Source organism: Microcaecilia unicolor, chromosome 4 (assembly GCF_901765095.1).
Source record: "Microcaecilia unicolor chromosome 4, aMicUni1.1, whole genome shotgun sequence".
Classification (NCBI taxonomy): Eukaryota; Metazoa; Chordata; class Amphibia; order Gymnophiona; family Siphonopidae; genus Microcaecilia; species Microcaecilia unicolor.
Window position 1 is genome coordinate 262,208,575 of NC_044034.1, and position 16,522 is coordinate 262,225,096.

The 16,522-nt window shown below is 38.9% G+C and overlaps 1 protein-coding gene across 4 annotated transcripts in view; it reads left to right on the top strand.

Annotated features, from left to right (window-relative positions):
* The window catches only part of CCDC138 (coiled-coil domain containing 138), a 152,036-nt gene extending 141,222 nt beyond the window's left edge, over window positions 1–10,814 (top strand). For 2 of the 4 annotated variants that reach the window (XM_030201474.1, XM_030201473.1), the window contains exons 14-15: window positions 8,068–8,205; window positions 9,483–10,814. In XM_030201474.1, coding sequence (XP_030057334.1) covers window positions 8,068–8,205; window positions 9,483–9,523 — 179 coding nt within the window. In that variant the 3' untranslated portion in view covers window positions 9,524–10,814. Of the gene's footprint in view, window positions 1–8,067; window positions 8,219–9,482 lie in introns of those variants that run through there. The other 2 variants (XM_030201476.1, XM_030201475.1) reach the window with 2 other exon arrangements.
* The last annotated feature ends 5,708 nt before the right edge of the window (window positions 10,815–16,522 follow it).

Here is a 16,522-nt window from a genome sequence, read left to right on the forward strand (position 1 = left end):
TAGATCTGGGGGGATTTGGATTTCATATTGTTTGTTGGGCTGTTTGGACTATGGGAAGAAATGATGAGGCAGAGTTGGGGAGGGAAAGTTTTGGTTTGGTATGTACTTTATTTTTCTGTTTGAGTGGGGTTTCCTTTTTTTTTGTTTTTTCTTTGGAGTATTCTTGGGGGAGAGATGTGGTTGACTTTCTTTAATTTCTTACTGGGGGAGGTTTTGGACTATATAACTGTGCATGTGGTGGATTTTCTACTCTGAGGTTCAAATTGTTATTACAAATTTATTTATCTGTTACATTTGTACCCCACATTTTCCCCACCTATTTGCAGGCTCAAAGTGGCTTACATAGTACCGTAATGGCATTTGCCAATTCGGTTGATAACAAATACAGGTTGTATTGTGGTCTAATGAGGTAGGTGTGTATCAGGCAACATGAGGGTCGAAGGGAATGTGGATTGTATATTGTCCAGTAAGATCATTGGTTATGCTGTGTTGCTGGGTGTGGGGATTTACGGTGGATCGGTGGGGTAAGCCTTTTTGAAGAGGTTGGTTTTTAATGATTTCCTGAAGTTTAAATGGTGATGGATTGTTTTCACAGCTTTTGGGAGTGCATTCCCATAGTTGTGCACTTATGTTGGAGAAGTAGGATGCGTAAGTTGTTTTGTATTGAAGTCCTTTGCAATTAGGGTAGTGTAGGTTTAGGTATGATCATGATGATCGGATTCTGTTCCTGGTTGGTAGATCTATGAGGTCTATCATGTATCCTGGGACTACACCATAGATCATTTTGTGGACCAGGGTGCAGATTTTGAAGATGACCCTTTCTTTGATTGGGAGCCAGTGCAGCTTTTCTCTGAGGGGTTTGGCACTTTCGAATCGTGTTTTACTAAATAGCAGCCTGGCTGCTGTGTTTTGGCCAGTCTGGAGTTTTTTTGTGAGTTGATCTTTGCATCCTGCATAGATTCCATTGCAGTAATCTGCATGACTTAGGACCATTGATTGTATTAGGTTTCGAAAAATTGCTCTCGGGAAGAAAGGCTTTAATCTTTTAAGTTTCCACATTGAGTAGAACATTTTCTTTATTACGGAATTTACTTGGCTCTCAAGGGTAAGGTTGCGGTCGATTGTGACTCCGAGCATTTTTAGGCTGTCTGAGGTAGGGAGGGTGTGTCCTGGGGTGTTTATGGTTGTGGGTTTGTACTTGTTATGTTGAGATGAGAGGATGAGGCAGTGTGTTTTTTTCAGTGTTCAGTTTCAGTTGGAGTGAATTTGCCCAAGAGTCCATGATGTTCAGGCCGTCATTGATTTCATTGGTTATTTCTGTTAAGTCATGTCTGAAGGGAATATAGATTGTAATGGCCTCAATTCATCCAAGAAATAAAGCTTGATGTTGCAGGATTTGGTTTGTCAGGGGGCTCATACAGTCTTTGTGCAGGAGACACGAACATCTACTTCACCATAGAGTGTACCCACATAAGCTGTTTGCTTCAGATTCCTCTGACTCCAAAAAAAGGGACTGGCCTTGCTCTTTCATAAGGATCTTAAACTTCAGTTACAGAGGGTAAAAAGGGACCCACACAGGAGGTATATTTTTGCACAGGTTCTAGTGGAGGAGGTTGCATTGACCTTGGCTAATATATGAGCCCCGAACTCAGTGGAATTTTTCACCACTGTTAAAAGTCCTTTGATCTGTGCTGGTGATTTCAGTGCATATCTTAACCCATATTTGGACACTACAGGTAGTCATTCTGCTGGAGACAAATTAATTTCAGAAACTTTTTATTCAAGAATTGGGGGTGTATGATGTGTGGAGAGGGAAATAGCAGGACTACACTTATTTTTTCTCTTCACACCCCCAATACACTCTCATAGATTATGTTCTCTTGGATGTTTCTTTTTGGTGTCAAGTGGGCAGATCTACTATAGGTAATATAACATTTTCTGACCATGCCCCTTGTAGAGTGGATATCTTAGGCTTTAGAGCTGAAGCTGTGAAACAATTTTTGACACTTAATATCACCTTACTTAAAGATGAGACTATTATGAGGGAATACAGAGAATATTTGCAAGATCATCTGAATCATAACCTGTCTTTTGGACACCCATTCCCTAGAATGCCATGAAGGCGGTGACACAGGGTTGCTTCCTGAAACATGCAGCTAGAAAGAAGAAATTAAGGGAATCTCTTAAATCCCATTACCTCACATTGATTTCTCAATTAGAAACCCAACACAAGCACGCTGGGTCTTTGAAGACCTTGAATGCTCTTTGTGAGGGTAGGCTCTCACTTGAGAGCCTGCATCAGGAAGATCTCCGGTTCATCCTGGATAGGGTTCAGTTTTAGCTTATAAGTTGAGAAAAGCCTGACCTGAAAGGGTGGTGGAGAAAATTAAAGATCCTTCTGGTCAGCTGCTTTCTAAGTCCTCTCATAGCCAGGCTCATTTTAGGGAGTTTCTGGAAGGGCTGTATACCAAAGATTCTAATGTAAAGGAAGACAATATTGTTTTTTATTTGAGTTCTTCTGTATTACATCACCTTACTGAGGCACAGAGGGAATGCTTGGAAGCATTGGTCCAGCTAGATGAAGTTTTAAGTGCCATTAGATCTATGGCGACTGGGAAGTCTCCTGGGTTGGATGACCTTCCCTGGGAATTTTACCTTTGCTTCTGAGCTTTCTTCTTTGTTAGCCAATGTTATGAAAGAGATGAAGGCTGGAGCCAGGATACCTGCCTCCATGCTTAAGGCTTGGATTTCTGTTATACCAAAAGAGGGTAAGGGCAAATCAACTGTCTGTCGTATGGTACGATTTCTGATCTTAATGCAGATGTCAAGCTACTAGCGAAAGTTCTAGCAGTATGATTGAGTGGTGTTCTGCCTACTCTTGTCCACTTGGACCAGGCGGGCTTTGTACCCAAGTGACAGGCAGCAGATAACATTCACAAAATCATTCATTTGAACATTATATATCCTTTCAGGAGGTGCAGCAGTCTTTCTTTTGGGGATTGACACTGAAAAGGCCTTCGACAGGGTCCATTGACAGTTCTTGGATTAGGTATTATTCAAAATGGGGCTAGGGACATTCTTTAGGAATTGGATTTCAGAACTTTACTCTGACACTAAGGCATGTGTACAGGTAAATGGAGGTAATTCCATTGTGTTTCCCCTCTCTAAGAGTACGAGGCAGGGCTGCCCGCCTAACCCCTTTGCTCTTTGCATTAGTGATGGAACCCTTTGCTTCTGCCATACACTCCAGCCCTAATATTTAGGGGGTCAAGGTGGGTTCGACAAAGTTCAAAATTAGTTTGTTTGTTTGCTGATTATGATTTACTGTCCTTAATGGTTCCCTATTACCACATTGCTCAATTTGCTAACTGAGCTGAAGGCCTACTCCCAGGTCTTGGGGTTTAAAGTTAACATGAGTAAGACAGAAGCTCTAGATACCATACATTCTAAGTCCACACTAATGGGACTGTAGTCATCCTTCACTTTTAAATGGGTCTTTGGGGAACTGAAATACCTTGGAGTATGCTTGAGGCTGGAATATTCAAAATTGTACTAAGCTAATTATCCCAAATGTTTCTCAGCTATTTGGACTGTCTTGGAGCATTGGAAAAGCAAAACCCTGACCTAGTTTGATAGTCTCAATGATTAAGATGAATATATTGCCCAGGCTGCTAGTTCAAGTTCATGGCAGGACCTTTCCTCTCTCCAGGGTAGTCTGCTTAGATTTATTTGGTGTGATATCAATAGAAATCAAACAAAATAAAACATGGAAAAGAAAATAAGATGATACCTTTTTTATTGGACATAACTTAATACATTTCTTGATCCTCAGATCGGAAATAAGCAAATGTGCTAGCTGACAGTGTATATAAGTGAAAACATTCAAGCATTACTATGACAGTCTGACAGGGTGGGAGGAGGGGGGTGGGTAGGAAGTATGCATGGGGACATCAAAGCATATCATTGATATTCTAACAGGATGGGTGTGGATAGGTGAGGGGAGGGTGATCAACAGAGACATACAGCTTTATGGTTTACAATGGGCTAGGAACCCCAGATTCTTGTTAAGTCCTTTCTGTTGGGTATTAAAATATTCAATCATTCTGACTTCAAAGGTCTTACGTTCTTGTATGGTTTTAAAGTTACCTTTCAGGATTCTCACTGTGAAGTCACTGGTACAGTGTCCTGGTCCTGTAAAATGTTGACCAACAGGCGTGGGAACCCTGCTGGCACCAGTATTGTTCATATGATGTCTATGTAAATTGAATCTTGTCTTAAGCATCTGGCCTGTTTCTCCAATATAGCATCCTTCGTTACATTTTTTACACTGAATGATATATACCACATTGGAAGATGAGGAAGTGAAAGATCCCTTTATGTTGAATATCTTTCCTTTGTGGATGACTTTGGGGTCCTGTGAAATATTTTGGCATAGTTTGCAACTGGATAAATTACAGGGAAGTGTGCCCTTCTGTTCCTTTTCAGTCTGTGATGCAAGTTTACTTCTGATTAGCTTGTGTTTTAAATTGGGTGGCTGTCGGAAGGCCAGTACTGGTGGGGATGGGAATATCTCTTTCAGTAATTCATCCTCCTGGAGTATAGGTTGTAGATCTCTTTGTGATTTTCCTCAGTTTTTCCAGCTCTGGATTGTATGTCACTACAAGCGGGATTCTGTCTGTGGATTTTTTCTTTTTGTACTGTAGCAGATTCTCCCTGGATGTTTTGACGGAGGAGGCAATATTCTTGGAGATTATTTTGGGGTTGTAGCCTTTCTGTTTGAAGGATTCAGTCAGGCTTTTAAGATGTCTGTCTCTGTCCCCTGGGTCAGAGCAGATACGGTGGTATCTTGTGGCTTGGCTGTAAATGATGGATCTTTTTGTATGTGAAGGATGGAAGCTGGAGTTGTGGAGGTAGCTGCATCTGTCTGTGGGTTTCTTGTATATAGATGTTTGTATACGGCCATCACTGATTGAGACCGTGGTGTCCAAAAAATTGACTTTTTCTGGGGAGTAGTCAATTTTGAATCTGATTGTAGGATGGTATGTATTGAAGGCAGAATAAAATTGTTTCAGAGTTTCTTCACCCTCCGTCCAAATCATAAAAATGTCATCAATGTACCGGTAGTATTTTAGAGGTTTGGTCTGGTGTGTATTCAGAAAGATATTCAACATAAAGGGATCTTTCACTTGCTCATCTTCCAATGTGGTATATATCATTCAGTGTAAAAAATGTAAGAAGGATGCTATATTGGAGAAACAGGCCAGATGCTTAAGACAAGATTCAATTTACATAGACATCATATGAACAATACTGGTGCCAGCAGGGTTCACACGCCTGTTGGTCAACATTTTACAGGACCAGGACACTGTACCAGTGACTTCACAGTGAGAATCCTGAAAGGTAACTTTAAAACCATACAAGAACGTAAGACCTTTGAAGTCAGAATGATTGAATATTTTAACACCCAACAGAAAGGACTTAACAAGGATCTGGGGTTCCTAGCCCATTATAAACCATAAAGCTGTATGTCTCTGTTGATCACCCTCCCCTCACCTATCCACACCCATCCTGTTAGAATATCAATGATATGCTTTGATGTCCCCATGCATACTTCCTACCCACCCCCCTCCTCCCACCCTGTCAGACTGTCATAGTAATGCTTGAATGTTTTCACTTATATACACTGTCAGCTAGCACATTTGCTTATTTCCGATCTGAGGAAGAAGGGCAACCTTCGAAAGCTAATCAAGAAATGTATAAGTTATGTCCAATAAAAAAGGTATCATCTTATTTTCTTTTCCATGTTTTATTTTGTTTGATTTCTATTGATAACCTTAAGTGTGGACTAACACGGCTACCACACTCGTCTACTTTGGTGTGATAGAAAGCCAAGACTCTCTCTGTTATTTATAAACTCTAAACGTGGGGGGGTTGGGGGTTCCTGAATTGTGGAATTACCATTGGACAGCTCAAGCTAGGTCATCTATTGAATGGTTTCAACATCATGACTGCAAGTTGTGGGTGTAAATTTAACAGAAACAGATAAGCCTGGTTCCATTGCACTATATGATCTAGCTTCCTCGGAGGCATAGAGTTATTCAAGATGGGGTTTCCCTGATAATTACTCATTCTTTCCAAGTCTGGGACAACATGAGTGCAGTAGTAGACTTTGTTTTCCCGTTACTCTCTAATTAGTCTTAATCCAAAATTGCCTAGTCCCTTGAGTTTACAGATCCTGGGAGCAAAGATGGAGAGAGGTTCTCGTTTTTTCAGTGATGGCGCCATAAAAAAATCATCCTTATTAGATGGGGTCAGTTTTATGATGGATACTTTGATCCCATTCCAGACTTTGGTCCAGGATTATAACCTTCCACTTTCACATCACTGTGCATATCTGCAGCTTACACACTTAGAGGTGTATTTTCAAAGCACTTAGACTTATAAAGTTACATAGTAATCTATGGAACTTTGTAAGTATAAGTGCCTAGAAAATGAACCCCCTATTGTCTTCAAAAAGATTCAAACAATGTTTGGCGAACTCATACATTTTTGGAGGATGTTTATGAGGATTTGGTGTCTACCAAATTTTGATGGGTACACACTATGGCTATCTTTAGGGTTCCAGATCTGAATCATATGTATACATGGGAACAAGAATTAGGGGTGAATTATACTCCAGCTACTGGGACTCCATGGAACAATCCTTAGGAACAATAGTGATCACTTCAAATGTTAAAGAGAATAATGTTAAGATTTTATATTGTTGGTACTTCTGATCAACTTATCCGTTGGTTTCCTCAATCTTCAGCAATGTGCTGGCAACATTGTGGAGTCAAGGGCATCATGAGACATATCTGGTGGACTTGCCGAAAAGCTAAGGCTTTCTGGAAAATGTATTTGTTTTCAGATTGTGTGGGTTACTGGATTAAAGATCCCCTAAGACCCTGAGATTTTCTTTTGAACAGGGATATCCCTGGACTTTGTGAGAATCAGACTCTTCTGGTTTGAAAGTTGTTACGTGCAGCCAGACTTACTTTGGCCTCAGCTTGGAAAAGTCCGGATATCCCTTCGTTCTCTAAATGGAGACTTAGGTTATACTTTGTTTATAAGATGGAGAAAGTAATGGCTACCAGGTGCAAGACTCGACCTGCTTGGGAAAAAGTCTGCAATTCTCATTGTAACTTAAACTTTGTGGGTGAATGAGGTATATATTTTTTTCTTTTCATTTCTCCTCCTTCCCCCCTCCCTTCCTTTTCCCACTGCTTTTTCCCCTTGTCTTTTCTTTTTCATTTTCATATGTTGTTGACCCTTTGAAAAATGTTCCTGGAGGAAAAGTCCATAAACCATTAAGGTAGACTTTGGAAAATCTGCTGCTTACCTTTGAGAGCGAGCATTATAGAATTTTGAAACCTTTTTTTTGAATCCTGCCAGCTATTTGACCTGGATTGTCCACTGATGGAAACAGAATATAGGGCTTGATGAACTGTTTTTGTCTTATCCAGGATGGCAGTTCTTATGTTCTTAAGTCTCTCCCTCATATCCTTGTGCTCTCTGTCTCATCCTTCCATCTTGTTCCAAATTTCCCTCACCTCCCAGTCATCATAGAACTAGCAGCCATCTTTCAATCCTCCCCCCTCCCTCAACTGAGTCAACAGGCTTGGTGTACCTTTCTTTCCATTCCTGTATGCTATCGCCACTGTTCAAACAAGAGCTAGTCTCCAGCTGCATTCATGACTCATTATTTTAAGCGGCATGGTACAGAAACTTTCGTGCTAGTTTCGTTCCAAGTCTTATGAGACTTGGGCAAGTCAAGACTTCTATTCAGCACAGTGCAGCTGAAATCTAAAGAGATTCCTACATTGCAAATGGAGAGAGGTTCTCGTTTTTTCAGTGATGGCGCCATAAAAAAAAATCATCCTTATTAGTTAGTGCTACTCAAGATCACCTCAATGAATAAAGATCATTTTTTGTTGCAGAATTTCAATGCAAAGAAAGAAGGTTGGATTGAAATGATACAGCCCAACTGTTATGAAGAAAAATGTTCATTATGTTTTCTTTTTTTTGCAGGTTTTCTACAGCCATTTCTAGACACCTGCAGTAATGAACTCTTTTTTCATACTTGCTCTACATTACTTCGCAGTCCTAAAGTTGATCTACAGATACTGGAAAAACTCAGCATTTTACTTCAGAACTTTCTAAAATCAAGTAAATATTTGCAGTTTCTTGTCTGTCAGAATTGACTGGTTTCTGCACGCCAGGATTTCTGTTGGGTTTGCACCATAGGTTCTCTTAATTTTCCAGCTCATACTGCTTCTATGATATATAGCCTTCATTGTCACTTTGTTTTGCAACATCACCAATCATACAGTGTTTTGTGCAGTAGAATTATTCCATTGTATGTTGGTACTGTGGGTTAAAAAATGGCAACAGATCTCCAAATCTTTATTTGATCTTATGGCCTTTTTTCTATCTTTATGTTTGCTGATACCATTTTTTCTGCATAATAAACATTGCTGTTAGTCATTTTTCTGTTCCAGTGCCTTTCTGGATCCTGTCTGTTTAAATGGCATGATCTAGATCAGTGATTGGCTGAGCAGACTCCTCATTAGCTAACAGTGTTTTGGGACCTCCAGTAAATTTCCATCCCTGACCTAGCCTGTTTCCATTAGTCTTTATTGCTTTTCCCAAGTCCATCCCATGAGCTTTCTCTTACCCTTCTCCAATGTGGCTCCACCATCTTTCGCCCTCACACTACCTTTGCCAGTTGCACTGCACACACACTTCTTCCTTTCTCTCCATCCTACCACAAATAAATGTTCTCTATCTCTTTTCCCTAGCCCATCTTCATTACCTTCAGAGTATCCCATCATGCATGCTGCAGCACTTATTATTCTCAATTCCTGAAGGTTATAGATAGTGGTGTTTTCACTTAGCTCCTGCTTTCAACTAGCGATGCTTAGCCTCATCCCTTGAACCTTCTGTGGTAGCCTCATTGTCAACGAGGTTCCACAGATCATAAGTTGGAACCAGTAGTCTAAACAAATGCTGTTGAATTTCAGTATTATAAATAGCCCGCTGGGAGAGAAAGGGAGGAGGGTGAGGGGGTCAGTTTATGAGGGCTTTGGATAGGGTCGTATGTTGCAGTACTTGTCCTGAACTGAGAAGGGCAAATCTTTTCAACTCCAGTTCCATAGAGTCCCAGATTTGGTACATGCCAATGTGCATTGAATTTCATTCGTTCATAGCTGGGTGTTGTTTAACTTTAGACTGTGCTATTGTGAGATATGGTAAAAAGTTTATATGCCAGCATGTAGAAATGAGAATGAAGAGATATGTTTAATTTGGAAGACAGAAAAGGGGGTTGCATTTGAATCTGCCAAGAGTTTGACAGTTCTTTGTCGTATTTATATACAGTGTGTGCTTGCTGAAAGTTGCAAAAATTTATCAGTGATGTTTTTTTTTTAACAATTTTGTTTTTACAGAAGCAATAAGAAGCTGTTTGAACTCTCTTCTATTCATCTAATTCTTCTAGAAATGCAGAGGACAGCCAGTCATGATCATGCCTTCCTCCTCATCAACCTCAATTCTATCCTCTTCAATTTAGGATATTGAAGAATAATACTGTGGCTTCCTGTCTAAACATTAGCCATTAACAAACTCAGTTTTACTCTGGCCAAATTATTCTATACTTGGTTCCTTTTTTTCTATCAGATGCTACTTTCCAAATATTTTTAACTGTTAACATTAATGTTTTTATAATTCACTTAATGAGGGTTAATCAGATCGAATGCAGTTGGTTACAATAAATGTATTTGGTTTGAGTATTATAAATCAATATGAAAACTGATTCTATTCATCTCCAATATGCAGTAGGCACCATAGTTTACAGCTTGCCAGTATAGGCCTTAGTGATTGCGTGAACAACTTGGAATATATTTTGCATCTTTCTAAATGCCAAGTAGAAAACAAGAATAAATGAATTTCTGTGGTTGAGAATTCTACCACAGGAAGAATACGGATGGTCAAAGAATGTTGATTTAATATTATTTTGTAGATATATTTATACAGCCAAAACACACCAGCTTAGTGACTGAAATTTTCTATCAGTTTCAGACCTATCATCTCTACAAAGACTCACATGATCAAGCTCAGCAACGCATCTCTGTTCTGTTGGAATTGCTTGTATATTTGATGATAGTTACAAAGTACCATTTGGGATAGTACTTTAAAGAACAGTCCACTCTGACTAGTTTAAAGGGATGCACTGAGCAGACAAATCTGGGCTTGCTATCAGTCCTCACTAGATTTGGGGATGTTAGTATCTGAGCAAATTATCATATTGTCTATTTTCATTTGAATGGTTTCACAGCAGAAGAGGCCAGATTTAATGAAGGTTTTACATATGAACAATAGTTGAGTGTTAGAGGTAATTATATAAATATTTGAGTGGTACAGAACAGTGTTTTATGTGCTCAAGTAGGCAGTTCCAAAATTACCCAAGACTAGGTACTCAGAAATAATACCTACTTTTACACAGTATGGCAGTAATTTTATAACAGGATGCCAAGCTTAAGTGAGCTACAAAGTGCCTATTTTGGTGCTATTTTATAAAGACATATAGGTGTCTATGCCACTTTATAAAATGCCAGCACAAATCCAGCAGCCGAAGCACGTAGATACACGGGGAATAGCTCAAAAGTTCTGAAAAGTCAGTTTTGGAGTAAAGATGATGTTGCCCATGTTAAAGGATTTTTATCCTACTGTCCTTGAACACTTGCTACAATTAATTAACATTTATCCTACTGCTCTTGAAGAACACTTGTTACATATAAGTACATAAGTAGTGCCATACTGGGAAAGACCAAAGGTCCATCTAGCCCAGCATCCTGTCACCGACAGTGGCCAATCCAGGTCAAGGCACCTGGCACGCTCCCCAAACGTAAAAAACATTCCAGACAAGTTTATACCTAAAAATGCGGAATTTTTCCAAGTCCATTTAATAATTTTGTTTAAGCTGACCTTGCCTTTCTCTGTGCTCATTTTATTTCCACAGAACCACACACAGCAGGTAGTGTAGAAACAGAGCGAACAGAAATGCTACCCATTCTTTTTCCAAAACATTCCTACTAGTCCTCCTCCAGTCAATTATCACTTTTGTTAAATTATTTAGCAAAACAAAGATTCTCTGAGGTTCTTCTTCACTGGTTGAATCTAGTGAAATATCCATTAGATAAACCCACAACAAGGACAACAATGTTTCCTTACAATAGTATTGTTTTCCTTAGAGCATTCTCCACAAAGTCTTATTCTCTGCTACATCTACTTGCCAGAAATTTATTCCAGGAACATGACCACACCTGTGTAGAGATGGCAGTGGCATTTTTTAAAACACCTATTGTTGCCAGCTAGTTTAGCCCTCAATGTTCAATGCCAGGCCATGTCCAGCCGAGCACTGAATATTGGGGACTAAATGAGGGTGGGCTGGTTGGCTGCTAGAGCTTATGCAGGTCTGGCCAATATTCAGCATGGCCCACATTAGAAAGTTTATGTATTGCATTTGTGTCCCACATTTTTCCACCTTTTGATAGGTTCAGTGTGGCTTACCATGGAACAGCAGGGGTGGTTATAGAGTATCAAGCGAGGTTAGGGGCCAGGACCCACATAAACTTTTTCCCCTTCCTACCCCCCATGAGGTCTGTAGGCCCCCTCCCAGCCCCCAATGTGTGGTGGCACCTGCTCTCTCCCAGGGGCTTACCTGATCTCCCTGGTGGTCCAGCGGGTGTTGGCAGGAGCAAACCTCCCTCGCTCCTGCCCCTAGCAGCAGCTTCCTCAAAATGACTGCCGAGCCCTCTCCACCCTGCTGGACCACCAGAGAGCTCAGATAGGCCATGGGGGGGGTGTCTTATTCCAGACCAGGAGATAGGGGTAGGTGGGAAAGGGGATGCTGTCCGGGGGGGGGGGGGGCTTTTGTTGGAGGTGGTGCTGCTTGCATATCAGGGGGGGGTGGGGCCTGCAGACCTCATCAGGGGAGCAGGAAGTGAGAAAATAAAAAATGTTTCAGCTGGGGCCCCCATAAGATAGGCGTAATTTAAAAGAGGGGTATGCATTATAAATGTAGTTGTATGATTTGAGAAATTGATTTATCTAATATGGGCTAGGAGTAATAAATACTATGTAGTAGTACAGTATGCCATTACTGATTTTGTCTTAATATTCTACCATCTTGGATATAGGCTGTGTTTCTGAGCAGATAAGTTATAAGGCCCAATTTTGCATAGGTCAGGAAAAGAATGTCCAAGCTGGGACATTCAAAATTTCCCAGGTATTTTGTAAAAGGCTCACTGAACAGTCTTTTGTAAAATAGATAGATGGATGTGCAGAAGTACATGTGTATTTGCCAGAATGTACCTGGGATAGCCATTTTACAAAAAAAAAAAAAAATGTAAAAGAGCAGTATCACTCGTGTTACATTTATAAGTGACATTGTTTATACAATTAGTGCTGCTTCTGGAATAAATCTTGTGATCTGAAACAGTTATTGAGGGTCCTTCTATTGTTTTATTATCACACCAGCGATATATCCCACATCTTGTATGGCCCAAAGCAGTATTCATATCTTGATTGTAATCCAAACGCTTATAGGACAAGGATTTCTCCAATGGTACACCCTCTATGAAAGCTATCAAAGGAGGATGTTCAAAGCATGCATGAATAGTTAAAATTTGCCAATAATTGAAAATCAACAATACCACTTCATTACTATGGGATGTATATGGAAGAACCGTTGTAATAAGTTCCTCTTCTGAATATGTCTTGTATTGGAATAGTAACTCTCAATGAGCAAAAACGAGCCTTCAAATAAGCTAAGCTTTCTTTTTTTACAATTTTAGAGTATCCATGATCCAAGAAACCGCTGACATGAGAGCAGCTTGATGTTCAATCTCCAACAAAGATGAACCAAATGCATCTTACATGGAAAAATTAACTAATGCCTGTAATTTATAAGGGTGAAAAGATTGAAAATACAACGAAGTATTGTGAGCCAGCAATTTATGGTACAGAGTAGTTTCCAATTGATACCACAATGCGTCAATTACACATCCAAAAAGTCAAACTGTCAAAGAGTTATAAGTCATAGAGTGAACTGTAAATTATGGTCTAAGACATTTAACCATTGTAAGAACAATTGTAAATTATGTACTGTATCTTCCACAAGAAGAAAACATCTAAAAATTATTTCCATAATTTAACTGACTTAAACCAATGAGAAAAGAACAAAGTTTTCTTCAAATACAGCTACAAAGAGGGTAGCTACTAATGGTGCCAGTGAGGCACCCATAGCAACTCTTTGTACTTGTTCAGAAAAGGTTTTCTTGACGACCAAAATCATTCTTCTTGATGACTAAAGATGTTTGCATTTAAAAAAAAAAACGTGGAAATACATTGAGGAGAGGTCCATTGATTTAAGTATCAGGCATTGTCTCCAAAGCTTGTTCCTGTGAATTTGTACAAAGACACCAGATCCAAAGTAACAAAATGGTTGAGGTATAGATGAACCTCTTGTAAATATGAAGGAAATGAGTGGTGTCCTGTAAATATGAACATGCTTGTTTAGCAAATGATTGTAAAATATAATAATCCACAAACTGGCTTAAAGGTTCTAACATCAAGTTTCAGAGGGACAAATAAGTCATGTATAATCTTGGATTAGTAGGGCGTACTTTACACAAAAAAGCCATCTCCTTAGTGGTAATCATATTTCTAAAAATGCTGCACTTACCAACTGCTTAATAATGATTTGCAAATCTGCAGTAGGATCCAATGGTAGAACATGATATACTTTGAGGGTCCAATAATTGGTGATTAGCTTCAGCATTATAGACAATGAAGTTTGCACTGTGGTAGCACTGCTTTTGTCTACCTTTAATATTACTAACTGATAATTAGCTGCTAATTCTTTAAAAACTTTATGATAGAGCCCAGACATATTATGCCAATGTAATCTCTAACAACTGTTAAATGTAAGCCACATTGAACTGAAACTCATTTTTGGATAATGGTGGGATACAAGTATGAATAAATAAATAAAAATTAAAAGTCAGAGAATGGGATCTCTCCAAAGGGCACAAATCTCTTAAAATTAATATATAAAATAATTGTACAGTTGGATCCCATGGACCAGGAGGTGTCCAAGTAGAGGGTAATCACAAAATAGAAATGATGTTCTTAGTAGTGGATTCAAAATAACATCCTAATTGCAATTTCCTAATAAAGTGATGAAGTGCCACTCTCATTTTAAAAGGGTCATAATACTCAGTAGTGACAAAATCTAAACCAGTTCCAAACCTGTAAATGGATCTCTGAAAGTTGTACTTCCCCAATTAAAGTCACTGTGAATTTATTCTGGAACAGGTGCAAGGGCCACGGCCCCCTAGCTGTACTTGTTGATCCTGCTGGCCTACTTGTCTGTTACCTCAGCCACCGTAACACCGATTGGGTAAAAAAGCATCTTGGGGCTTGGGTCATCCTCCCTTATCTGTACTGGAATCCGAATCAGCTGAGGAATTAGCTAACACTGTATGCTGATCAATAAAGGGCTTTTTATCTTGATTATCAAAGCATACGCTAAGTTATTTGCATAATCCTGTTCATCCCGTTTGTATTTTCTGATTTTAACTTGACTGATTTTCTCCTTAAATGCCTGAAGGCGCCACTTCCTGATGCATTTTCTTATAATCATCAATAAAAGCAGAGGCCTTCAAACAGGACATTACCTTGAATGTTGCTCTTCAAATCTGTCTCCACTTCATATATAGTTTCAATGGTCAATAACATCAGGTCTTTACTACATTTATTTAAGATCACATTCCATTTGTTAATAAAGTCATATAAGCAAATAACTCAGGTTCCCTTTTACAGCGTAAGCCTATGGGTATCATGTGGTCATTAATATATGAGCCTTGGTATTTTACCATGAAGTTCTGCTCTAATTAACCACTGATTCAATTCTTCCACAGTTATAAAGTATCTCCAGTTTCGTGCCATTTTGCATAGTGGTTTTAGGTCCTCTTACAGTACAGAAACTGTGCTTACCACCCTCTTAGCTAACTTTAGGAGAGAATTAAACAAAGTATTGATAGTTTGATTTGATCTATCCAGTGCCTTTGATATTGTCGATCATAATATTATTTTAAATATTCTTGACTATTATGAAATCTGTTGAGTTGTCCTGAAATGGATTTCTGGCTTCTTAAGATCTAGGTCATATCAAGTCAAACAATCAGATGTACTTTCTTCCACTCGGTCTCCTGGCAGTGGGATCCCACAAGGATCCCCTCTTTCCCCCATTATGATGATACGTCTTTCAACATACATATATACTGATGATGTCACCATTTATATCCCATTTTCTAAGGAATTACTTGACTTAACTCACATGATTAGTCTAGGGATAAAACTTATGGAATCATGGGGCTTCTAATTTCAAACTGCAACTTAACATGGATAAAATTAAGTTTCTAATTATAACTAACCCTCACCATCCTATGATCTTAGTAACTTACTATTAGGTTTTGTTTTTCCCTTGAGTCAATGAAAATCTTGGGAGTCACAATAGATCATTTCCTCACCCTTGAAAACCAAGTCTCTCAGTTGACCTTGAGTGACTTTCACTCACTTTGGAAGCTAAAGAGATTGAAGCCATTTTTCTCTAAATCTGTCTTTCTTACTTTGGTTCAATCCCTTGTCCTCACTAAATTCGACTATTGCAATTCCATCTATGCAAGACTTAAAGGTGGTTTTCTCAAAAAATTACAAACAGCTCAAAATGCTGCTGCTCGTCTTATATGGAGATCTCTTTCCTTCGCCAAAGCCACCACTCCTTTATGTGAGCTACATTGGTTACGAATAAGAGAGAGAATATCTTTCAAATTATGCATTTTCATTCACTAAATCCTGTTTGATTGGGCCCCATCATGTATGCATAATCTTATTCAAGTACCCCCTTGTAATGCTGTTTCATCATCTAGATACTATCTTGTCTTACACTTCCTTATCTGTAAGAATGTGATATCTAAAACAATTCACTCTGTTAATTTCTTGTATCAAGGCACCAAATTTGGAATTCTCTTCCTAAATCAATCAATCAAGGTTTACATATGATTACCTTTTAGAAGTCTTCTAAAAACACATTTCTTCAGTCTGGCCTTTCTGAATACAACAACTCTATTTGAATTTTACCCACACCCTTTTTTAATCTCTTTCCCATCTGGACCTGTCTGATAATGCTCTCTCCTATCCACCCTTAATTATTTCTTTGTCTTGAAATAGTCTAAATCCCTGGTTACTTACTGCACATGTATTAATATGCTTCTTGAAGTTATTGTATTTTGTGTTATATTCTGTATATTATTATGTTTTATTCACTTATTGTTTGTAAGCCACATTGAACTTGTCTATTTTGGGCTAATGTGGAGTATATATGTCATGAATAAATAAATAAATAAATTATTACTAGTAGTAG